Source organism: Musa acuminata, chromosome BXJ2-1 (genome assembly GCF_036884655.1).
Source record: "Musa acuminata AAA Group cultivar baxijiao chromosome BXJ2-1, Cavendish_Baxijiao_AAA, whole genome shotgun sequence".
NCBI classification, from domain to species: domain Eukaryota; kingdom Viridiplantae; phylum Streptophyta; class Magnoliopsida; order Zingiberales; family Musaceae; genus Musa; species Musa acuminata.
The window spans coordinates 14,136,016-14,161,273 of NC_088338.1; the positions used below are offsets into that span (position 1 = coordinate 14,136,016).

Below are 25,258 nucleotides of genomic sequence, written 5' to 3' on the forward strand. Positions count from 1 at the left end.
ACCCTATTTCTTTTTCTTTTGTTATAAGTTGCAACTTGGGGTGAGATTTAAACCGGATTACTTATAGATTACATCTTGTAATTAATTACTTTTAACATCATAATTTTTATATTTTTAAAAATTATATTAGAATCTCTATAATTACAAAAACAAAATATTAATATCCCTAATTTTATAAGATTAATTTTTTTAAAAAAAAATTAATTGGAGTAATGGATTAAATGTTTCTTTTTTTTTTGTAAGTATAAGGATTTCAATGTAATATTTAAAAGTGTAGAAATTAAAATATTAAAAATAACTAATTATATGGATAATATGTAATTAGCCTACTCAAATCATTGACTTTATATAATGCACCTTAACCAATTGAATGTTTCACCAAAGATAATACATAACATTCATTTAATCTTGTTATTTGGAACGCCTTACACTTGTGGGGATGTTAGAGCACAAATATAATGTTGCTTTATAGAAATTAATAATTTATTTTCAGATGCCTTGTTATTTTCTTTTTAAAATTCTAGTTATTTATATATAAAGAAATAAAAAACTTAGAAATACAATTTCACTTATTAAAATTTTGAAATTTGCCTTTTTTTTGGTTTTTTGGAGATAGGAAGGAAAAGAAAAAAAAAGTTTATTGAACCTATCAAAAAATTGATAGATTGAAGAACATAAATGAAAATATGAATACAGTTGGGTCTACCTAATGGAATTTTGGATTGCAATTGATGATTTGATTATTAGCCAATCTCCAATATCTACTCTTAGCGAAATTAATTATTAATTTTTTTTATTTATATTGCTATTTTTAATTCAAAAAAATTATATATATAAACCGATTATAATTAATTAAATTAGGTTTTCCGACGAATAAATACTAAAGGAATTAAAAAATGTAGAGGCTTTTAATTTCAATTTTGGAGGGATGTATGCCATATGGAAAGTTATTTGCATATGGTGCAAGGATATATATGTAAAACAACCATTTTAAAGCTAATCCCTTCTTCCTTCTCCTATCCCACTCGCCTCGTCTCACGTGGATCATGGGCGATCGCCACCCCAATCTCCGTTTCGATCCATCCATCGCCTAAGCAGAACCTTTGGACGAGAAGAGAGCATTAACCAGCGGAAGTTCGAACTTTTTTGTGGGTTTCCCTGGGTTTCTTTGGGGGGTTTGGATTCGTGAATGGCGATGGAGGACACGACGGAGAGCTGCAGCAGCTGGGCTGCGGTGGATTCGTCCCAGGCCCACACCAGGCAGCAGCAGCAGCGACACAAGTTGGACGTCTACAACGAGGTCCTCTGCCGCCTGAGGGAGGACGGTCGGCCGGAGGTGCAGTCCCCGACGTTCGAGGACGGGTTGTGGAACCACTTCAATCGTCTCCCGGCTCGGTAGATCTCACGTTGCGTCCGCTTCTGTGGGTTTATCTTATTTCTTCTCGTTCTTGGATCATTAGTGATGGTGTCGTCGATTTGTTGACCTTTTGATCTTTTTCGTCGGTCGGGGCCCTGAAATATAGTTCTCCGTTCGCCTTTCTCGAAAGGGTTCTGTTCCTGATTGTTTCTAGTCCGAATAATCCACGCATTGGTGATATTTGCTGGCGTACATTCTTTATCCACTTGTTCTTAGGATGTGACCAGTCCAATTCGAATTCTCGATTGAGTTTTAATGTCCTGTTGGTTATATGGCATCATTGTTTGACAAGAGTGTACAACCGAAGTCGCCGATACACTTTACCTGTATTGGTCGAACTTGTTGCCGTGCTTTTCCCTCGAATCAAATGTTGATCTGTTGGCCTTTTCCTTTTGCAGTTACGCATTGGATGTAAACGTAGAGAGGGCAGAAGATGTCTTGACTCACAAAAAATTGCTGGAACTGGCTAAAGAACCTGCAAATAGGCCTGTCTTTGCTGTACGCTTGGTGCAGGTAAAAGCTTCAGCAGCTGTTCCTTCATCTGGATGTTGCTTTTACTTTTAAGACTCTACTCAACGAAGGATGAATGTAGTTCCGATGGATTCTAAACAACTGGTATAGCACTTTCGTCGCCCTCTCCTTAAAATTATCGAGCATGAGTTACTCAGAACCATCCAGGGCTTGAGTGGCTGAAACAAACATTGTTTATGTAAACAGAATGAGAAACAACAAGCAACAGTCCCTTTGCATGATTTTTCGGTTGAAATCTTGTATATAGAGGGCTAGTATATGTCACATGATAGGAGGAAAGAAATTTTTGCATATTTTGGTTAACATGATAGTAGCAGATGTATTAGTTTCTATCTTTCACCTTGTGAATTGAGGTTGATGTTATCACCAAATAATATGTTTGTAATACTTTTGATGGAAGCTTGTATCGAGCAGTTATCCTTTAGCAATTGGTTTTGCTTCTGTTTTCAATTTAAAATTTTTCTAGCGTTTCTGATATCAATTGTTTTTATACTTTTCTTTTAATATATTCATTATGCTATAGGTGGATCATGTTGCCACCATAACTTCGGTGCACGGTTTTGTCATTTGTGGTGTGTACATATCATTTGTCTGTTTTGCTGAATAATTAGCTGTTATTAGCTTTATTTATTTCCAAAGAGTTGATATACTTCACATGCAGTTTACGATGTAATGGTGGCTATATATCTTTGTATTGGTTAATTTGTGACTAAGCTGTGTCTAATTTGGCTTATATTGTTATTGTTCTATGATCTTTCATGCATTTACTATGTTGATTTTAGGAACTTTTGAAAACTTATTGGTTTTCAGGTATTTATGCATCGGTTACTTCATATTTATCTGAGTGGGGAAATGATATGGGTTCTCTAGTGATTTTCTTTTCTTTTCAAAATTTCATTCATTAGTTCTTCCTTTGAGAAATGTCATCTCAGTTAATTTACTGAGTGACGCAGGATGGAAACGAAAATAAAAAATTACTACTAGAAAAGATTCTAACAACTGACCTGATGAGGAAAAACAACTCCTTATGGTGGAGAAACCTTCACAATACTTGAAGATATTACTTTTTGATGATTTCATAGGCTTAGAGGAGGTCTTTATTTATACTAATTCTAGGTCTTGAAAACTAACTAGCTAATAATGTGAGACTATTGAAAGAAATATAAAACATAAAATTAACAATATGGGATAAATAAAATTGATAAGTGGCACCTTTAGGCTCCTTAAGAATAGTCTTCTTCTGCTTGTTCTGCATTAATCCCCTCCACTTGAGAAAAACTCACTCTCGAGTTTATGTCTAGATATAATGGATTCTCACTTGCAAAGTAGTTAAATAAGTTTGTAACATTGAAGGTCTTTGAACCTCCCCAATCATCTAGTAAATCAATCATATAGGCATTATTATGATTTTCTTTAAGACCTTGTAGGGACTATATTTCTTCGTGTTCAATTTGTTGTAAGTGCCTATGTGGAATATCTCTTTTTGCACGTACACCATACCATATCTCCTTCCTTGAATACATTCTCTCTCCTATGCTTATGAGTTACTTCTGTGTACCTAGCATTAGTAGCTTTCAACTTTATGGGTGTCAACAAAGCCAGAATTGCACATGGGCTCATACTTTCTCGAATATGTATCCCTTCGGTATCAACTCTTTTACATTCTCTCTCAATATTTCATTCTCTTTTTGGTTCATCTGGTAGTGAGATAAATTTGGTAGCCTTGCTCCTGGAGCCAAATCAATTTGGTGCTGAATATCTCTTATGGGTGGAAGTCCATCTGGCTCTTCAGGGGTATTCTCTTTGAATTCTTTCAATATCGATCTTAGTTCGTTTGGAATCTTTGCTTTAGGTGGTTTTTCTTCCTTTACAATAAGAGCATACTATACTCTTATTTCTTTAAAATTGACAATGAATTCTTGAACAAAGTTAGAAATAGATAAGTGAGACTTCCCCTCCACTTTGGAAGTGTTGGTTTCATCTCCCTTTTTGTTAATCGGTAGAATGAGAATCTTCTTTCCGTTCTACCAGAATATATAAATATTTTTTCTTCCAAGGTGGGTTGTATTCACATCATACTGCCATTGTCTTCCAAGTAGTACATGGCATGCATCCATGTCAATTACCTCACATATAACTTTCTCCTTGTAGCTTTTCCCAATTGAGAGAGAAACTCTACAGATCTCAGTTACAATGACAGTTGGGCCTTCTTTAATCTACCCTAGCTTGTATGGTGTTGGATGAGCTTCTATGTGCAATTTTAAATGCCTCATCAATGATTTGGATACAATATTGTCATAGCTTCCGTTGTCTATAATCATGCACACACTTTGTTATTAACACTGTATTGAGAATGAAAAAATTTCTTATGCTTAGATGGATCTTCTTGCCTTGGGGTGAGTAATAATCTTATCACAACACATGCATCGTGTTCCCCTTCTTTCTATGCTATTTTAGCATTGTCAATATCATCAATCATATCATCTTGAGCATCTCCTTCAAAGTTATCTTTGTGATCTGTAAGGTTGACAGTCTTACGAGCACGACACTCGTTGGAACGATGACTAGGCTCCCCACATTTGAAACACTTCCCAACCAGGGGTCGAGCATATGGATTATTTGTGATAGTCGGGATATGCTTAGCTTGCCTTGTTGCTCCTCCGGTATTTGTGCCTTGAGTTGTAGGTTGCATTGATTCAGTCATAAATTGCTCCTCTTTGTCAAGAACATGTGGTGTTGTCAGAGTAGAGAATTGCTAGGTTGCAATTGGAGGTCGAGTCAACAACATTTCAACCTTTAATGCCATATTGTGTGCTTCATCTACTGTCCTTATCGGAATTAAAGACATCCTATCTTTAATTATAAATTTTAGTCCATTGACGTACCTTTCTGTTTGCTAGTCTTCTAACTCTGATAATTTACATCTAGCTGAAAGGCATAAGAATTCATTAGTATACTCGGTTACAGATCGAGTGCCTTGGATGCAGTTTTGGTTTTGTTAGAACAATAGTTGTTCATAGTTTGGGGTAGGAATCTTCCTTTGAGAAGTTGCTTCATCTTTCGCCATGTTTGTACTGGTGCCTTTCCTTATCTTCTTCTATTATTCTGTAATGTACCCCCACCAAGCTGCTGCACCTCCTTTTAACTTGTATACAATAAGCTTGACTTGTTTGTGATCAGGAAGATCCATCACCTCGAAGAAGGTCTATACTTAATAACTCCAGTTAAGAAAAGCTTCAATGTTGAGGTGGCCATTAAAATTGGGGAGATCTGTTTTGAGGCGATAATCCTCAAATAATCTATTTCATCTGGATGGTGCTTGATGTCTTCTGTACCTTTCACTATTCTGAGTTATCATAATATACTGTTGGTTGTTGTGGACGGATAGTATCACGTTGGTAGAAGTGTCAAGGTTGAGTTGTACTTGCACCTCTTCTTTGGTTGGTTCTGTGATGGTCTACAATTCTATCTTCTTCGTCTGACACATCTTCATAGGCTGGTTGCCTATGCTGGATTGCAGGCCCGTGTTGATGATTAGGCTGGCCATAAGCATCAACTCTGGCACGATTGATCATACCATCATCATAAACTCTGTTGGCGCCTAAACCTAAGTTAACGAGCATGTCACGAATCTCTCGGAGTTCCCGGATCATCCTCGCTTCTTGTGCTTCGAACTCTGCCCATAGGGTTGGCCCTCCCCGATCATTACTGTTGGGGTTGTTGCCATTGCTTCCATCACGAAGGCCATCATCATCGAACTTGCTACTGCCATCACCGACAATGTCGTTGCCGTTCTCGCCATTATTACCACTAGACCTCATCTTGATGGGCTATGGGGTTGTACTTGTACTTAACAAATTAAGTTTCTGATACACAAAATCCACTATACGTGGCGAGTGTAGAGCATACTCGTTATTTTTCTGACCAAAAACCTATTATGCTAACCAAGAGCAAGGCTTTGATATCAACTGACGTAGGACAGGAACGGAAATAAGAAATTACTACTAGAAAAGATTCTAGCAACTAACCTGATGAGAAAAAAACTCCTTATGGTGGAGAAACTTCCACAATACTTGAAAATATTGCTTTTTGATGATTTTATAGGCTTAGAGGAGGCCTTTATTTATATTAATTGTAGGCCTTGAAAATTAACTAACTAACAATGTGGGATCATTGAAAGAAACATAAAATATAAAATTAACAATGTGTGATAAATAAAAGTGATAAGTTGCAACTTTAGGCTCCTTGAGAATAGTCTTCTTCTTCTTGTTCCACATTACTGAGCTAGTCATCTGATTGAAACATTATATGATGTCTAGCTTGAAAAAAGTTGCTAATTTGTACTAGATCAAACTAATGGTGCAGGTGATAAAACCTGAATGAGAATATGTTAAACAAAAATAAGGTAAACACTTCTCGTAGAACCTTATTAGGTAAATTAAAACCCAGGTTAGTTGAAGACTAATACTTCTGGTCTTCTTAGGTTTGAAATTGCTAATTCTAACAGGGGTATAAATTTTTGGAGTCTAGAGCTTTTGGTTGTTTCACTAAGCATAGGTAGAAACAAAATAATGTTCAGATCATTTACCACATAAAGCAATAATTTGATGGCACTTCTTTTGTTTGTTTTCAAAACAAATTCTAGCAAACTTTTTCGACTTTCCCGCACAATAGATTTTGGGTTTCTTGTGAACATTACGTTTCTGAACTTCCATATAATAATAGGATTTAATGAATATTCTGCTTTAGTGTCTGCATCTAGTTTATTTGTCCTTGACTTGGTTGTAGTTGACTAGTGGTCCTTTCACTTGATCAATTGCTTCTTTAGGTTTCTCCAGTTCCTGATGGAAGCCAAGCTGATTTTTCTGATTCTAATGCACCAGGAATAGGAGATTCTCAGTCTGCTTCAACTTACTTTAGGCAAAGGTGCAGTTTATTTTCCTACTGCATGTTCTCTAATTGTGAAATTTCCTAAGCATACCTTTTTACTTCCTTTTCTACCTTGTGTTATCGACACTTAACTTCCTACTTCTCTTTCTTGTTCCCATTGCTATATTCATGATAACATTTTCAATCACCTACACAATCTTCAGTGTTCATCCTCCTCCTGCCTTTGGTTCTTCGCCTAATCTTGAGGCTCTTGCTCTTGAAGCCAGCAGGCAACAAGTTCAAGATGAAGATAACTTTGCCAGTGCTCCACCTTATCCCAGGTGTTGTTTCTGTGTTCTCTGTTCTCTTCTGCATGTTGTTCCATGATCTTCACTGTAGATTACAAGACACATTAACTTCATTCAAGTTTTAAGCACTTCAAAAAAAGTTCAGGAATTAATTAGACCCAAATGGTAGGTCCCATTATTATTTTCAAATATTGTATTTTTATATTTTTCTGTGCTAGTTGTACTGTATTTAATGAGCTTGTTTCTTTTTCCATCTGATATTTATCTTCACCATGAAATGTCGATTTTATTTTGTTGCAGGCCAATGCATGAAATCACATTTTCCACACATGACAAGCCAAAGCTTCTAAGTCTGGTAAACTAACTGCTTCCCCAGTTATATCCATCATACAACATTTTCTTAGTACATGTTTGCAAATTCAGAGACTGCCCATCTTCTTAAGTAATTATATATCTTTTGGTTTGTACCTGTCATTTGCTGAATATGTTATACCTATGTTGAAGAATAGATCAATGACATGGAGTTTTGGTATATATGAAATTGATACACTATCTTTAGTCTCCGGAAGCAACTTCATAGGATTTAGTGCTTCGACTTGGTAAATCTAGACACCAATGAGTGATGTGACATGTTGGAGTTAGTCCTTTTGGTCTTATTGTCTGTAAGGTTGTAGCTTGTTTGAATTTTTCCTCTAGCAACAAGTTTTCTATATTTGGGCTCTGCTTATAAACATGAAGTTATAGATTATCATAAAAGGTGATAATATTCTATTGCTCAAGCCTCAATGAGTAGCTCAAATCTTGAAGAGTTCTGGTACTATCCCGCCCCATTGGTATTTTTAGTCTATTGGTTGGTTGACTTGCTTGGGTTACTTAAATTTGTTATGAGTTAGGTTCCAAAGTTGTTTACTATTTCTGCCTGCAACTTTTCATGGAATCAGGTGGATTGGTTCAGAACTTATGAGAACAAATTTATCTGATTTTGCAAGATATAATGAAACCAAAATTTCAGCATACAATGTATATTTCCAAGTTGAATGTTCTGCAATTCATAATACTTCTTTTATACAAATACCAAGTATTTCTTCTTTCCATTGGTTTTCCAGTGGCTAATGCATGGCATATTATGTAACAAATTAATCTAGATAGAAGGCATCTAATCTTTTGGTTTTTTTTGTATTGACTATTGAGATATCTTTGTAAATCTCTTTATTTTTTTGTACTTCCAGCTGACTTCCTTGCTTGCTGAACTTGGCCTTAACATTCAAGAAGCACATGCCTTTTCAACAAATGATGGTTACTCCTTGGATGTGTTTGTTGTTGATGGTTGGCCTTGTGAGGTATATTTGTAAACTTTTGAATAATCTGCATTAAATACTTGGTCTAGTTGACAGTCAGTCATCTATCCTTCTTGAACTATACTAATTTTTGACAATTTTTTCTTATACATAATTTGGATTCTCATTTTAGTTATTTTAGTATTGGTATAACAGGATATACACATGTACAACAATTATAGTCATTTACATGGTTATCACTGGGTAGAAATAGTTTTGAGTATATGTGATGTATGAAAATTACTCCTCAATTGCAGGTGATGATGTTTTTATCCTTCACTCCGAAAGGAAAGGACATATTTTAAAACATAGCTGTACATAAAAGGAGTTAACTGAAGCTACAGTATTGGCATGCTTCGATGCACTTATTGCCATGGGTCATAGATGTTACTTTGCACTATGATATTAGAAGCAATCATAATGGTTGACAATTTTATCTAGCTGCAATATTGATATAGATTTGATTATTTTGATCACTTCAGTTTCAGTATCCCATTCTTTTTTTATTTGTTTAGAAGTATGTGAATTGTATATGCTAAAAGATAGATGAATATTTTAGGTGGGAACTCAGGCTGTGTAGCCTGAGCCGTGAGTTGTGCTTTTACATATTTGCAGTAGAAAATTAGGGAAGACAGATACCACTCATTTATCTAGAAATGACTCATCTGGTACTATATCTACTAAGGTAGGCAATACCAAATGATACCGCCCGGTACGGGCGGTACGTACCGGTCCGATGGCATACCAGTACACGGACCGCCCGCTACCGGGCGGAATGAAAAATAATAATAAAAATATATATATATATATATATATATATATTTATATATATAAATATTTTAGAAAAAGGCGATGCAACGTCGCCGAGGCACCTTTATTTCGGATTATATATATATATATTTATATTTATATATTTAAATAAACGAGGCGACGTCGCCCTGCGTGGGGAAGGAAAAGGCGACGTCGCCTTTTAAATAAAAGATATATAAATATATAAATATATATATAATCTTTTATATATATATATATATATATATATATATATATATATATATAAACGAGGTGATGTCGCCGAAGCGACGTCGCCCCGCCTGAGAGAAGAGAGAGGCGACGTCGCTTCGGCGACGTCGTCGAGTTATATATATATTATATATATATATACCGAGCGGTATACCGCTCGATTTACTACTCGGTATACCGTTTTGTACCGTACCGAGCGAACGTCGAAACGTCGGTACGGTACGATATTGTGAACCTTGATATTCACATTAAATTCACTGGCCCTCAATTTGAAGATAAAGTCTTTATTGTTCAATTGAATTTTAGTTTCTTCTATCATATAATTCATGAAGGTGCTTTGGAAGTTTCATCTGAAAATGTATGTTAAACATGAAACTTCACTACTTTATATCAACGAATATGAAATTCTTTGGTTGTTGGAGATGATAGGCCAAGGTACTTCATGTTTTGGCAAATATCAATGATAAAAAAAAAGTCTCTAAATTTTGTCTTTTACTTGATGTCTTGATTCATAGTGATCAGTAAAAAACTGAAGTATATAAGTCAGAGGATTCACTTAAGCATAAAAATTATATTTTTGACACTTTATTTTAATTAATATTTCTTAATGATAGTTAATAGTTGAGATTCAAGAATCCAGTGTAGTGTTGACATAAAAATTCATGAGCATGATGTTTAAATTTATGCATGAATTCTAACAAGATGTTATCATTAACTGTCAACTTATACTTACTATAAGAGCATATCTATCTTAGTTTAGGACAAAAAATTGTCTCATTTTTTATGGTTTATTTGAACCCAAAAACATGATTTTTTTGGTTTGGATTGAGAACGTTTTCCAAATTAACTGTCTTTACACTATTCTATAATTTGGTTTTCTTTTGTTATGGATAATTAGTTTGTTTCTTTTTTATAAATAAATATATTTTTCACTGGCTTGGTGTATAGAAAGGGCCTCTTTACATGCCTTCTCCGGTATGAATCATGCCTTTGTGTATTATTTACATTTAATATTGGTAATAATTCTTCAATAATCTTTTTCTTGGTGAAAAATTCCGAACATAAAAATGGATAGATGTCACATCCTGGATTTTTTTTTTTCCATATCTTTCCACACGTTTAGGTCAAATAGATAAACATCACTTTATTCTTTGTTCATAAATATTTATTACAATTCATTTATTCGTTAAATCACAAGTAGAAAAGTAAACATAGTGATGTTAACTTCAAGAATCATTCAAGTGACTCTACATAGCGGTAGAGGAAGATCTGCTCTCTAATGGAATCTGATTTAGTACTAGAGGGAGGCTGCTCTGAAAAACAAAAATAAAGAAAATTCAGCAATACTGAGTAGGAACCCAAAAAGTTAACTCAAAATGAATACATGATCAAAATTCAATCAATCATCCCATTGGCGTATATCAAATACCTGAAGGAGCACTCCCCCAATAGTGGATGGAGAGGCTTTATCCTACGGGATGAGTTTGTGTTCTCCCAACAGCGGATGGAGGCAAAATCATATCGCACTCCCAACTGCGCATGGAGAGGTGTCCCTCACCCGCCAAAGTGGGGACAAGTTCCTCCCAATAGCGGATGGAGGAACCATCCAGCCGCCACGTCTGACGGCCCACTAATCCCCGAAGGGAATCGCCATACCTGCTCTCGACACGGAAGTAACATAATCTCACACTGGTTATGTCCATATCGGGATGAAATAACATATTTAAAACATCTCTTTCAAATATCATCAATATCAAATAATATAAATTTGCCCTCAATTGACTTGAACCCTAGTTCAATCGATCCAATTGAACTCAATTTACTAGAACCTAACTGAACCGATCTCTAATCCTCATTTAATTGGTCTGGAACCACCCTAGACTAGTATAATTTGGACTAGATTAGGTTCAATTTAGGTTCAACTGATTTGAATAAGTCAATCAATTCGAAATCACCTTGAATCGATCTAGACTAATCAAGTCTAGTTTAGTTCAATCAATATTTGGGCTCAAATCTAATAACAATATTGGGCTAGATCAGTGATTTAAAAAGGCGCTCGGGCGAGGCGAGGCGAGGCCCGAGCGCCTCGCTAATCTCCCAGGCGGCGCGCTTCAAACAGGCGCCACCTGGGCGCTCGCCCGAGCCCAGGCGCTGGGCGCTTCGGGCGAGCGCCTGGGTTAACCAAGGCGACCGAACCAGGATTTTAGGTCTGGTTCGGTCTCTGATGGTTAGTTGGTTCAATCGAACCAACTAAAATCGATATAAGTGAGAACCCAACCCTAACCCTCGTCGCTGCCGCTCCCGATCCCGATCTCGCTGCTCGCCGTTGTCGCTGGTCGCAAACGTTGCCTCTGTCGCCACTCGCGCCTCCCGCTGCTCGTCGCTCCTGCTCCTGCTGCCGCTGCTCCCGCTGCCGCTGCTCGCCGCTGTCGCTGCTCACAAACGCTGCCTCTGTCGCCGCTCGCGCCTCCCGTTGCTCGCCGCTCCTGCTCCCGCTACTCGCTGCTCGCAAACGCTGCCTCTGTCATCGCTCGCGCCTCCCGCTGCTCGCCGCTCCTGCTCCCGCTGCCGCTGCTCGCCGCTATTGCTGCTCGCAATCGCTGTCGCTGTTGTCGCTCGCGCCTCCCGCTGCTCGCTGCTCGCCGCTCCTGCTCCCTTTCCCGTTCCCGCTACCGTTGCTCGCCGCTGTCGTCGCTTGCCGCTGCCGCCGCTCGCCGCTGCTGCATCCTCTTTTCTCAGTTAGCAGGCTTATACTGTTAATATTAAGTTTATTTAAAATGATTAATTTTCAATACTGTTAATAGATTAATAATATATTATTTTGATTTTAATGTTGTTAATTTTCATTTATTTGAAATTATTGCTAGGTTTCAACATAAATGACAAGTGTAGAGAGCAACTTAATAGAGTCTCCAATGGTATCAAAAAAAGATCCTGCATGGAAGTATAATTATTTGAAGGATCCGAAAGATCCTAATGCAGTGACTTGCATATTCTGCGATAAGACTACTAGAGGTGGTATTTTTCGTGCAAAACAACATCTAGTAGGAAATTTCAAGAATACAACAACTTGTAAAAAGTGTCCACTTGAGGTAAAAGAAGAGTTGCTGAGTTATATGAATGAAAAGAAGACACAAAAGAATTAATCTTACGGGAATTTACCAGAAGACAATGTTAAACATCTCAGGGATGAAGAAGAAAGATTATTCTATGAGTATTAACCCAAGTGAAAAAAGAATATACGACAAAAAAGGAAAATAAGTTATGAGTACTAAGAAAGGTAAAAAAGGACCGATGGATCTATATATGTTTCAAGGATCCCAGAAACAACAAGGGCAAGCAGGAGGCTCAAAATTTAGACAATCAAATATAAGTGATGCTTGTGATAAAGAAATAAGAGGAAGAACAATTCAGCACATTGCTTGCTTCTTCTATCAGGCTGGTCTTCCCCTTAGTGCAACTCGTTTAAACAGTTTTAAGGATATGATTGAAGCTATTAGAAGATATGGTGCAGGATTAAAACCTCCAAGTTATTATGAGATGCGAGTTCCATTGCTGCAAAAAGAGTTGAATTATTCAAATGACTTAATAAAGGGTCATAAAGAATCATGGGCAACACATGGTTGCTCTATTATGTCAGATGTTTGGACTGACAGGAGGCGCAGGAGTATAATTAATTTTATGGTTAATTGTTCTTTAGGGACTATGTTTGTGAAGTCAATAGATGCTTCATCTTTTGTAAAATTTGGAGACAAGATATATGATTTACTTGACAACTTCGTGGAAAAAATTGGAGAACAAAATATCGTTCAAATCATAACCGACAATGGAAGCAACTATATTTTAGCTGGTAATATTCATCTTTTGAATTTGTTAATTATTTTATCTTCAATTAAGTATGTTAAACTCTTAAGTCTTATCATTTTTGTTATCCTTTGTCTCAGGTAAATTGCTTGAATAAAAATGACAACACTTGTATTGGACTCTATGTGCAGCACATTGTATTGATTTAATGTTGGAGGATATTGGAAAGATCTTAGAAATCAAGAAAACCTTAGAAAGGACAATTTTTGTTGTTGGATTTCTTTATAATCACATTGAGGCTTTGAATATGATGAGAGAATTTACAGGGAATAAAGAATTAGTGAGACATGGTGTCACCCGATTTGCTACTTCATTCTTAATATTACAGAGCGTGCATCGTCAAAAACATACTCTGAGAAATATGTTTATCTCTGAGAAATGGGTGACAGGCAAATGGGCAAAAGAAGCAAAAGGCAAGAGGACTGCTGATATCATCTTAATGCCATCCTTTTGGAATCATGTAGTTTATATATTAAAGGTAATGGGCCCTCTTGTTCGAGTCCTTCGGTTGGTGGATAATAAAAATAAGCCTGCAATGGGATATATTTATGAGGCTATGGATAGAGCAAAGGAGACGATTAACAGATCTTTTAATGAAAATGAAGAAAAATATGAGAAAATTTTTATATTTAATATAAATTATTTAATATGAGAAAAATATGAGCCTCCATTAAAGGAAATCTATTTTCATTTTCGTATTTATTTAATATAAATTATTTATATTTAATATACTAACAAATATGATATCACTCTATTTGGAATGCTTAATAGTTATTTCCTAATTTGTATTAACAAACAAGGAAATAGATTAAGATTTCCTAAATTACAATGGCAAATAAGGAAAAAAATTAATTCCTAACTTAATTATTTAATTTGATTACAATAGAATTCTCCTTAGAAAAACTGTAGACATTTTTATATATTGACATAGATATACCCTTGCATTTTACATGATATGTACAGGATCAGAATAAGGTTATGAATTATTAAGTGGTGATGAATATGGTAAGTCAGACTAAAATAACATGGTATTTGGTGATGTGCCAGGGAACTTTTAGTTAACTAGAGGCCTTGAGGTTATATTCAAAGGAGTAATTTTCACAATAATAGACATATTTTTGCATCATCGTGAATGAATTTCTATTGACCCAATTTTTTAGAAATGATTGTGTATAAGTAATTTTTTTATTATAGAAATATGCTAATCCTTGGTCTATTCTTAATACTTTATTGGTGCTCTGACAAGTTTGTTGCTCAGATATGATTGTTTTTGCAACATTTTGTTGGAATATGATGTTAATTCACTTATGAGTACTATAAATTCTTTCACGGGTTGTCTCTAGATAATTGTTATGTGTAAGTTTTCACTAATGTTTTAGCCATCAAGGAAGAATGCTTACTTGCTCTTCAAAGCATGTAGGAAACTGATCGACTCAAGGACTTGTTGCAAAAGGAAATTCACAAGATGGGGGTAACTTTCTTTCTCTATTTTTCCCATTAGTTTGAATCTTGATTGACTCCATTGTCGATGGACTTCGTTGTTCGTAACCATCACCTCTTTGAGGTCAAATAGCTCAGGTTTGCAAAGGATTGTCCTTGACCATTACATTTTTATAAATTCATGACTGATTTAGTTGCTTAGGGGACAAAAACAGGATTGTTACAATGGGACATGGTCCCTTTAATGGACAATTTGTTAAGCAACTTTTTGTTGCTTGTTATTTGTTTTTCTCATTCGCAAATTTAGGCATTTGGTGAACTTGTATTTATATTCTTTTATTTGCATTAGTCTGGTTCTGGCCAGGATTTTTTGCTTAAAAATGTTGTTCTCAAACTTTTGACTTTAGGTCTAAGAAAGTACTTAGTGAAAGCACAATAAACAAGGAGTATTAATGCGTCACAGGAAGTGTAAGAGGAAACTGTGGAGAAAGTTGCCTATTTGAAATTTAGTGAGGCTGTGGTGCTGAGAAGCTCCTTCTGCTGTGAGGTTTTAAGGATAGGTAGAAAGAAATAATATGAAATCAGACTTTTAGATGCAAGCCTTAAGAGTTGAACAAATAGTATTATGTTATATAAATACTTTTAAGGTTACGAGATTTAATGTTTGAAAGTATATGCAAGTTATTGAAGCAACTGTCCTGTCATTTTTGGCTGTAAAAAATAGACCTTATTTGGTGCTTGAGTGAACTAGTCAGTTACCTCTAAATTGATTGCACATTGGTTCAACTTTCTAACTGTTTTTTACTATTAGAACCCTGCTTAGCTTAAAGTTCTTATCTGAACTTCAAAAGATGGCATGCATATATTATAGGGTCTCTTGTATTTTTTCATTGTATGCATTCATTTTAGAGAAGAGGTTATTTGTATTTTAGAATTGGAGCAATAACAAGAGAGACAGCGGTTTTCTGTTTGAATCATAATCATGAATCTTTGCAGACAACCTTCACTAGGATTTCCATTTTGACATGATCAGTAATTCTTTCCCCATAAATCAGCATACATGCCTCATTATCTTTTCAAGTGAGAACTACCTGCATGTCATTTATTTTTTCTTTGAAATCTTGTATAAACACTCAACAGTAAACAGCAGGAAATGATAAGAGGAGTCATATGTTTCTCTCTGGTGCTAGTTTAAATATATGGTTCAGTAGTTGATTCTTATATGCATAATATTCAGTTTCATGTTGCTTCAATATATGGTCCTTTCTAAATTTACCTCATCTACTTTGTGACATTGTTTGGTGATGATTGTGATCTTAAGTAGTTGATTCTTTTTTTTGATGTTTTAATCTTTTGTTAGAAGATTGTGATCTTAAGTTTTGTGATCTTAAGTTTGTTGAACACCTTCCTATATAGAGACAAGCATGGTCAAAGTCTCATTCATCGTCTCCTCAAATTAAGAATGCACAATCTGGAGAGAACTTTCTGCCTGACCATGTCCAGATACCAACAGATGGGACTGATGTTTGGGAAATCAATTTTCAGCTGCTGAAGTTTGGAAATAAAGTAGCATCTGGATCATATGGTGATCTGTAAGTTTCACTAGTTAGTTTACCAACATGTATTAGTAGATTAAGTTAATGGGATGCTTAACACTTTAAACTGTCTAAACACCAATGCTTTTCTTTTTCAGTTATCGTGGAACATACTGTAGCCAGGATGTGGCAATTAAAGTATTAAAGCCTGAGCGTGTTAATGTTGATATGCAGCGAGAGTTTGCTCAGGAAGTCTTCATCATGCGGTTGGTTCTATTTGTACAATTAATCAGTATTATTTTCTCAACATCCAGTGGCTTGAGTGTATATAGTGCTAATAGTACTATATCATGTCTTTTCAGGGACTTTAGGTATGACATGCTTGTTATATCATGTTTTTTCACATAAATCATGCTACAACATATTTCGATGTGCTTTGCTGTGTTTCCGTTAGGTTTTGCAATTACATGCTTTATGTGTGTGCTTTGTGTTACATTGTTCTTAGTCATCAGTATTTATAATTTTACAGCTTTCAAGCTTAAGTTCATCCTTAATTATCATGAGAATATTTTAAATGCAAGCCACAAATATAGATTTTCTTGTGAGTAGCCAATAGAGACAAAAAAGTTCATTTGAGTTTTATGTACGCATGTAGGATGTACCAACTAAGACATCTGGGACATCATCAAGATTTTGCCTTTCCGATCTCTCTCTTGCTCTCTCGCTTCCCTAGGATAGAAATCCAGCTGTTTTTGGGCATATACATGTTTTTTAATGAGTTGATATGAGTCTTTCCATAGATATTTTCTTTTAGATAATCTAATAAGGAATAACTATTTCCAATAAAATCATTAATTAGGAGAAACAGAGTGCCACTAGTGTCAGTCAATAGTCTGCATCAAGTTGCACCCTGTGGAGGCACCACATTGAAGACAATGGATGGGACTTAATTTGGATGCAGTGGAATCCATTCATTTGTAGTCCCAGTCTGTATGGTTTGGATTCATCAGGTTTGTCTTTTCTATTGCCATGTAGCAATCAGATAAGATATTCTTTTATCCTTTTCTAGGTGGTGTTTTGCACTGCATTAAACTGTTTTATGCATGTGCTGACATACAATGACTACCATATCAACCAGGCTTCCTAGAGGTTGTTCCTCTTCTAGTTTATTTTTCTCAACCTTCTGCTTTATCCTTGTTTTCTTGGTGTCGCAGAAAGGTTCGTCACAAGAATGTGGTGCAGTTTATTGGTGCTTGTACAAAACCTCCTAGCTTATGTATTGTTACAGGTATTAATATCTGGTGAAGCTTGAGTATGTGTGGCTATTTGTTTTTCTAGATTGAGATATGTTGCTGTTATGAAACTTCTTCATTTTCTGTATTTTTATTTTCAGAATTTATGTCGGGTGGAAGTGTTTATGACTTTCTTCATAAACAGAAGGGAGTCTTCAAGCTTCCAGCTTTATTGCGAGTGGCAATTGATGTATCTAAGGGGATGAACTACTTGCACCAAAATAACATTATCCATCGGGATCTGAAGGCTGCCAATCTTCTGATGGATGAGAATGAGGCAAGTGATTTCAGCACATTCTACCAGCTGGTGAGACTTCTGGGTTACTTGTTTGTATTCTTGTCAGGCAATGTGGGTATGTGGTCCCCTCCATTTGTCTGCTACTTTAGTTGAGCACATGTTTGTAACATGTGCATCTGGAGAGCGAGGAGTCTACTAGGTGAATTTGAGCGGTAGCTCAATCATTTAGATTCTAATTTTTCTTATGATCAGCGTAAGTACAAGATTCGGTTTTACATTGTAAAATGCCACACAAATATCATTAATCAACACCTAAAATCAAGGTATACAATTTCGAATAATACCATTCGTACTAGACGGTACGTATCGGTCTGTCAATTGACCGGTACACAGACCGCCCGTTACTGGAGGGTATATATATATATATATATATATATATATATATATATATATATATATATATATATATATATTTAGGCGACGTCGCGTCGCCTCAACGATGTCGCCCGAAGAAGGAAAAAAAAAATATATAAATAATATTATATATATATAAAATCTTATGTATATATATATATATATACCGAGCGATATACCGAACGGTATACTGCTCGGTATACTGTACCGTACCGTACCGAGCGAATGTCGAAATGCCGGTATGGTACGGTACGATATTTCAAACATTGCCTAAAATATTGGTTTGGTGGTTATGTACTAACTCGTTTTTCAAAGATTGAGGGTTTGAAATCACACCCTGACACCTTAAACATTGGATTGGTAGTGGTATACTAGAACCACTCATCAAAAGGTTGAGGTTCAAAATCTCATTCAATATATTCGAAGAAACGAGTTATGTTAGTTGGTTAAGACTTTGACTGTATGATAGTAAGGTCTTGATTGAAAAATCATTAAACAGATCAAGAACAATTTCAATGTGTGTTGACTTGGAAATCTGCATTTTGACATGTAAAGAAAAACCGATGTTACCAAGCCACACATACGATAGTTTTTTCCCCAAGTAAAATGGGAGATGATGGATACATTATCTACACAACTTTCTCCAAGTCAGCTTATTTTGCAATTTTGGGTGAAAGAATTCTTGTGTTAACTAATTTTACTCTTTTATTTATGAATTTTGTAGTGAACTTCCTCGTTAGATGCATGTGATGTTTGTAGAATTAGCATAAAATTACTTCAATTTTGTGTGTTTCTTTGTGTATGATACCCTAGCACATAGATGTAGGTGTATGATTGCTGGTGGCCTTAGGTAACATTCAAATATATGAAGAATGTTAATGCTCGAAAGGTTGATTAGGAAACCACGTTATATAGAATTCATGAACCTATCGGTAAGTGGATGGAATTAGTTGACAGTTCTTGTTAACATTTGTCAGGGCTTGCTGTCAATAATTAACGAGCCAATCAACAAGTTGAGGCTAGTTGATTAGGTGAAGGTTAAATTGCTTTGTGTCATTTTGTGTTGACCTGAAGATTAAAACTTCAGTTGCATTTAAATGATTTTTTTCTCTATTTATGTTAGTGGATTGTGTATCTTCCCTGATTCACTATCAAATATTTCTGTTACATACAAGTCGTAAATATTTCTATTACATGAAACTGATTGTTTTATCTCTAGATACCTTGCCTTATGTTTTGGCCTATGTAAATTTGTATCAATGTAGCTGAATTTGCTTTAGTTCCCTCAACTAATCTACTTATTCATCGCAGGTTGTTAAGGTTGCAGATTTTGGTGTAGCACGTGTTAAAGCTGGGTCTGGAGTTATGACTGCTGAAACAGGCACATATCGCTGGATGGCACCTGAGGTTATGATCCAGTGCTAATTTTTTTAATTCAAGTTCTAGTGTTAATTTCACTTCCTACCACATTGTTGCTTTTATTTGTCTCACACCATAATTTGATCATAGTTTATACTGTTGACTGCACTTTTCACCAATTTTGTCAACATATGTGCCAACAGATATGGAAATTGTCGGAGAATCAGCATTGCTACTTTGTCCTTTTCATTATTTGTTTCTTGATCTATATATGCACTTGCTCAACATTTCCAAGGTTCTGCATGCCCTTTCAGTTTTGTTTCCACAACACAAAACTCTCTCAGGGAGCTTTTCGATTTCCTGCCAATCGGGTTTTGAGCTCAAGCCCATCTTTTCAGTAGTCCTATGGGTTTGGTATTAAAAAATCATGATTCTGGTGTGGGTCTCCATGATAGGTCATGCAGTTGACTTATAACTTTTGAGGATGATGATTATCTTTTGATACAATTTGCTTGCTCATTTAGTTTTTTTTTTTTTTTTGGGTCATTGTATGTGGTAAATTTTGATACTTTTTTGAACTTCCAGGTTTCTGTTAAAAATGCTAATCCTAGAAAAGATAGTTCTGAGTCTTCTGACTTCAAGAGAATGTTAACTGAAATTTATGGTTCACCCATGATAAAAACAAGGGGCTTGTTGAGCTTTAGATCTAGATCTTGCAAGGAGCTTTTTTTTAAAATTTCATTTTGATCTGAGTGTTCTACAAATTAGTACCTTTGTGGTGTTGAACAAAGAGTAGTAGTTGCAAATTATTTCTAATTTTGCCAGTGTCTTGAAATAAATGTTTAGCTGGAGTTGTGGATCACTGTCAGTTCCTTGTTTAGGAATATGGAAGATGAAGAAGAGTTGGGAGGTTAATGATGGCTAAGGATCTGTGTATACACTGGAAAATAGCACACTGATGGCATTGACTTAACTCTTTGCTAGGCAGAGTTTACTACCACTCTTGAAAGGTCCTTTTCTCTCTCTGATAATAGAGGAAAACAAACCCGACAGGCACATTTAAGCAAATACGACTGTAAAATATGGAGATGTATACATAATCCATATACTATGGGTTCAACTGTAACTGGCTATATTTTCCATTAAAACTGTGTGCAACTATAGACTTATCTTAATTCTGCAAAGCTTACATGGTGGCATGATTAGGTCTCTTGAATATTGTTTAACTTGATTTAGTTGTATTGGTATCCTGTCTTATTGGTTCTTGGCAATTCAGTTGGTTTTTCCTTGAATATTCTGTGGTTTCATTATTTATAATTCAGATCTCCAACGAACCAACAAATTCTGCACTTCCTCTATATTTAGGTCATAGAACACAAGCCCTATGATCACAAAGCTGATGTTTTTAGCTTTGGAATTGTAATGTGGGAGTTGCTTACAGCTAAGGTAACTTCAACTCATGCAGTACGAATTCTTTTTTATTTCACTCAAAACGAAACATCATATGAAGTTTAGTGTGTCTATATTCTATTTTTCTGTGCAGCTCCCATATGAATACTTAACCCCACTTCAAGCAGCCGTAGGCGTTGTTCAGAAGGTAACCTCACCTCCGGTTTCACTTATGTTGTCAGAAATATAACAATCTATAATACACATTCATAGGAATCCATCATACACATCCTTCCTTTTCATTAAGATAATATTGTTCTACCAAATTCTTGACCAACTTAACTTTACATGATACCAACAATGTGACTTATTGTAAAAATTGTTTTGTCTTTTGCTTCATGTATTGATTTCTGCACTGGATTGGAACAATTAAAAAACTAAATCTCCTTGCCACTTGCATTGAAGCCAATAAATCATGCATTCCTATGGAGCACAAACATGTGTAAACAGTGTTTTATCTGACACAATATGTTCTGATATGAGGGGTCTTGAATAAAGAAGAGTATGTTATGGCTGTATGTGTTTGCAATCTATCTTATTAGACTTATGAGGGATCTTGAGAAAGCAGGTTATGCTACTTATGCCGAATGTTTTGCAATCTATTTTATTAGAACTCTATACCTATGACTTAGATTAGGTGAGGAGATCACATGAACAACATAGCTTGTTGAAAAGTAGAAGCTAATTTATGACAAATACTTCCAAGTATGCAAGAACTAGTAAAGGTGTATTTAAAGTAAAAATAAGATATAATCATGCATAGGTGATCTTTATACTTTCATATCAACATGAAGATATCTTGCTCCCCTTTTCACATAAAGCAGTTTTTTCCATCACCATAAATCATTCAACACATGATTGCTTGCCATACATGACTGGTTTTATCTGATCGATGCTCCTACAGAGTTCCAACACCATATTGTATGGGTTTTAATCAGCGTAGAACTTGGATCCTCCAATCACTAAAATTAACTTAACTAGTTATTAAGGAAAAGAATATACTTCTGTAAGAGTTGCATACTTATATTAGTATCAGTGCTTCTCTATGTTTCTTAACATATATGTTTGAAAACTATATATGTGCCTGCACAACATTCTTTTTTACTTCTATTTCTACTCTATAGGGTTTGAGGCCTACCTTACCAAAGAATACTCATCCAAAGCTTGATGAGCTGCTGCACAAGTGTTGGCAACAAGATCCAGCTGCCAGGCCTGACTTCTCAGAAATATTGGAGATACTACAGCTTATTGCTAAAGAGGTTCATCATCTAAGCCTAGGATTATGTTCCTAAATTCCAAAACTTCTTTGACATGATGGTTTTGAAACTATCAAACAGGTCGAAGATGAATACTGCCGTAAGGATAAGTCATCAGGTGGATTTCTTTCTGTTCTCCGACGTGGCCATTGAAACTTCATTTGATCAAAATGTAGGTACGATCTCATCACCGGCAATTTCCAGCCATAGATAAAGATAGTACCTTAAAACTGTACAGTGTTCAAATTTCATGGCTTGTTTTTCATGGTTCTTAATTTTTATGCTTTTAATTCTTTTCTCTGTGTTTTTGTTATTTGTTACCACTTCGTAAGGTGGAATGTGATGAGTAGGAGGACTCTTGTTTTTTTTTTGTCTAACAATTCATTTCAGTATGTTAGACTTAAATATATTCTTTAATCTTTGCCACAAAGAAAGGATTTTATTTTTTTATTTGTGCCAATTTCATAGTTTACGGGATTGATTAGTTATATATTTGTGAAAAACCCAATGTTATTGCTCAAAATTTTGCAGGAAAAATAGAAAGAGAAAAAGAGAGACACAGAATAGCGTCAAAACAGTCAACATCATTAAACCATGAGATCTAAATCTTGGAAATCATGTCAGGAACTTAATGAATTGGCAATCGAGAAAGAACGGAACCCGTAAAAGAGATGGGGGTTCACCACCATGTCCGTCGATGTCTACTCGTAGCGGCCGCGAAGATTAGGGGACACCCACCAAGTCGCGTCCGACCCGTCAGACCGCCACTCGAACCTTTGCCCCTCAGCCTGGTTCGAATCTGCGATGACTCTGATCTCACCGTCTCCCAGGCTGAGCAAGCCAATGCTGAACACCGACTCTCATGATAACGACGATCATGACTTCTGTGTAGACCAATGACGTGGCAAGATGAGTCTCCTCGATAGCACACGGGGCGATGACGACGCTAACTTTTACTTTGACTAGCGACGTGGAAATATAGTGAGTCACGTCATAGCACAATGAATTGACCCTCGATCCAGAGCACACTGAGTCTCAACTTGCCTTGCTAACTAACCTCGACGCCTTAAGAGCACAATAAGAAAGCCAAAGAATACTATGGGTATCTCTCACAATTGGTTGATGCCAGAATGTAAGACGTCAGCAATCTCTAGTTCTTGCCCCTGCCAAGATTGGGGGCCACCCACCAGGGGATGTCCAACCGGTCCGACAGCCACTCGAGCCCATCCGGCTCAGACCCGCCGGAATCGAGAACCTCCGTGATCTCACCATTTTCCAGGTTGACCACGCACACGGTCGACACCAGGGTATCTTCCCCCTCCAAACTCATCTTCTCTTCCTTCACGTAGTAGATGGCATTCCCCAGGAACCCTGGGAAGTCCCCCGCGGCGACGCACACCGAATGGTTCGTACCCAAAAACAACATACGGTCGCCGATGTCCTGCACTTCGATCGCCTTCGCTGGCCGGTCTCCGTCGCCTGGATCGAGCCTGAAGACGCGGAAGCTCCTGGTGTTCTTCCTGGCTGCACTCCTCTTGTAGAACTCGGTAACCAGGAGTAGTTCTCCAGCCGACCCAATCAAGTAGGTGGGTAAACCACCGCGCGGCACGCAGGGCGGCATGGAGTTCCATGCGATCATCGTCGCCCTCCCCGGCGGGCCTGGGTCGACGTCGAAGACTGCTAAGTAATTTTTGTCATTGTAGATAGCGCACAACCTCCGCTCGCCGTAGGGCACGACGTCAGTCAGGTTGAACACCTGCGGCACTCCTGGGAAAATCCAATGGAGATCATCGAAAGGTTCGTTGACGTTGTCCTTCCACGATCTGTCCCCTGGGCGGCAGGTAAAGCAGCGCTTGTATATGCCGTCGAGGAAGACGATTGCCACGAAGTCCCGGTCGAGGGTAGGGTCGGAGGACAAGACGGCCTTGTCGACGATGGCGTTGGACTCGACCGTAATGTTGGGGTAGTCCGTTTTGATGAAGTAAGATCCGATGCCGTCCTCCGATTGGTAGAACAACAGTACGAATGATTGGAGGGTGGAGAGTGGGGGGAGAGGAATGTCTTCGGCGGTGACGGGGTTGAAGAGGGAGACCGCGGAGGTGGCTTCGGAGATGAGGATGAGCCACCCGTAAGAGGCGCCGATGCAATACATGCTGGTGGTGTGAGGTAGGCGGCGCATGCTTCCATTAAAGGCGTTGGCGAGGCAGAAGACGGAACTCTTTCTTGGTTCCGGGGTAGAGAGGTAGAGGAGGAAGGGGAGCTGAGCGGGGAGGTGACGGGGCCGGGGGGGGGACGGCGGAACGCCAACACTTGCAGACGGCGCGGAAGCGGATGTAGTCGGAGGCGCTTCTCAAGAAATGGGAGGTGAGCTTGACGAGATGCTGGCGAAGCCTTGTCCACATAGCTATTCTTGGGACATGGTCGGCCATTGTGCGTCCCCTCTTTCTAGTCTCTCTATCTCTATCTGTTAAAATCCTTGTAGATTCTAAACTTGGGGTTGGTCTCTTTAGGGGATCAGCTTCCTTGGAACTCTATAGGGGTTCCTCCCTCCAAGTTGATGCTCAAAGGCTGCAGAAAAAATTCATCTATTGCTTATGAAAAGAGGTGGAATACATGACTATTTATAGGGCTTCTAAACCCTAACTCCTAATAGGACTTTTACTTAAGACTCCTACTTCTAACCAACTCCTAATAGGACTCCTAATCAAGACTCCTACTTCTAACCAACTCTTAATAGGACTCCTACTCAAGACTCCTATTTCTTTACAACTCCCTATTCTTCTCTAAAAAATAACCTCTAACCCTAGCCGGCCTCTTCACCTCTTTAATAGGGGTCGGCTTAGGTAGGTTTTACATGAATGTCCCTCTCAATTAGGACTCTCCTAGCTAGAGTCCTAACAGACCCGCCCTCTTCAAATCAGCCTTGTCC

At 37.1% G+C, this 25,258-nt stretch overlaps 2 protein-coding genes across 10 annotated transcripts; one reads left to right on the top strand and one right to left on the bottom strand.

Annotated features, from left to right (window-relative positions):
- Positions 1-999: 999 nt before the first annotated feature.
- On the top strand, positions 1,000-22,789 carry LOC103998670 (serine/threonine-protein kinase STY46). Of its 9 annotated transcripts, none has more exons than XM_065093610.1 (16): positions 1,000-1,395; positions 1,816-1,930; positions 6,777-6,874; positions 7,042-7,158; positions 7,426-7,480; positions 8,355-8,465; positions 14,767-14,817; positions 16,203-16,378; positions 16,480-16,692; positions 17,536-17,609; positions 17,715-17,920; positions 19,577-19,672; positions 20,990-21,070; positions 21,168-21,221; positions 22,198-22,332; positions 22,411-22,789. In XM_065093610.1, exons 1-16 carry the CDS (start codon positions 1,190-1,192, stop codon positions 22,480-22,482), a joined length of 1,860 nt encoding a protein of 619 aa, XP_064949682.1. In that variant the 5' UTR covers positions 1,000-1,189; the 3' UTR covers positions 22,483-22,789. The 9 variants fall into 9 exon arrangements, 7 of the variants coding, with proteins under 7 accessions (XP_064949682.1, XP_064949684.1, XP_064949686.1 ...); XM_065093612.1 differs by having other exon boundaries at positions 7,108-7,158; XM_065093611.1 differs by having other exon boundaries at positions 1,001-1,395; positions 17,715-17,890.
- A 690-nt stretch (positions 22,790-23,479) lies between these two features.
- On the bottom strand, positions 23,480-24,508 carry LOC135598194 (uncharacterized). Its single transcript, XM_065091734.1, has one exon. The coding sequence runs from the start codon at positions 24,506-24,508 to the stop codon at positions 23,480-23,482; it is 1,029 nt and encodes a 342-aa protein (XP_064947806.1).
- Positions 24,509-25,258: the final 750 nt, after the last annotated feature.

Coding starts and splice junctions, on each gene's coding strand:
- LOC103998670 (XM_065093610.1), top strand. CDS start 1,190: ATGGCGATGGAGGACACGACGGAGAGCTGCAGCAGCTGGGCTGCGGTG. Junction 17,921..19,576: donor TCAGCACATTCTACCAGCTG/GTGAGACTTCTG, acceptor TATTCATCGCAG/GTTGTTAAGGTTGCAGATTT. Junction 19,673..20,989: donor ATCGCTGGATGGCACCTGAG/GTTATGATCCAG, acceptor CTCTATATTTAG/GTCATAGAACACAAGCCCTA.
- LOC135598194 (XM_065091734.1), bottom strand. CDS start 24,508: ATGCGCCGCCTACCTCACACCACCAGCATGTATTGCATCGGCGCCTCT.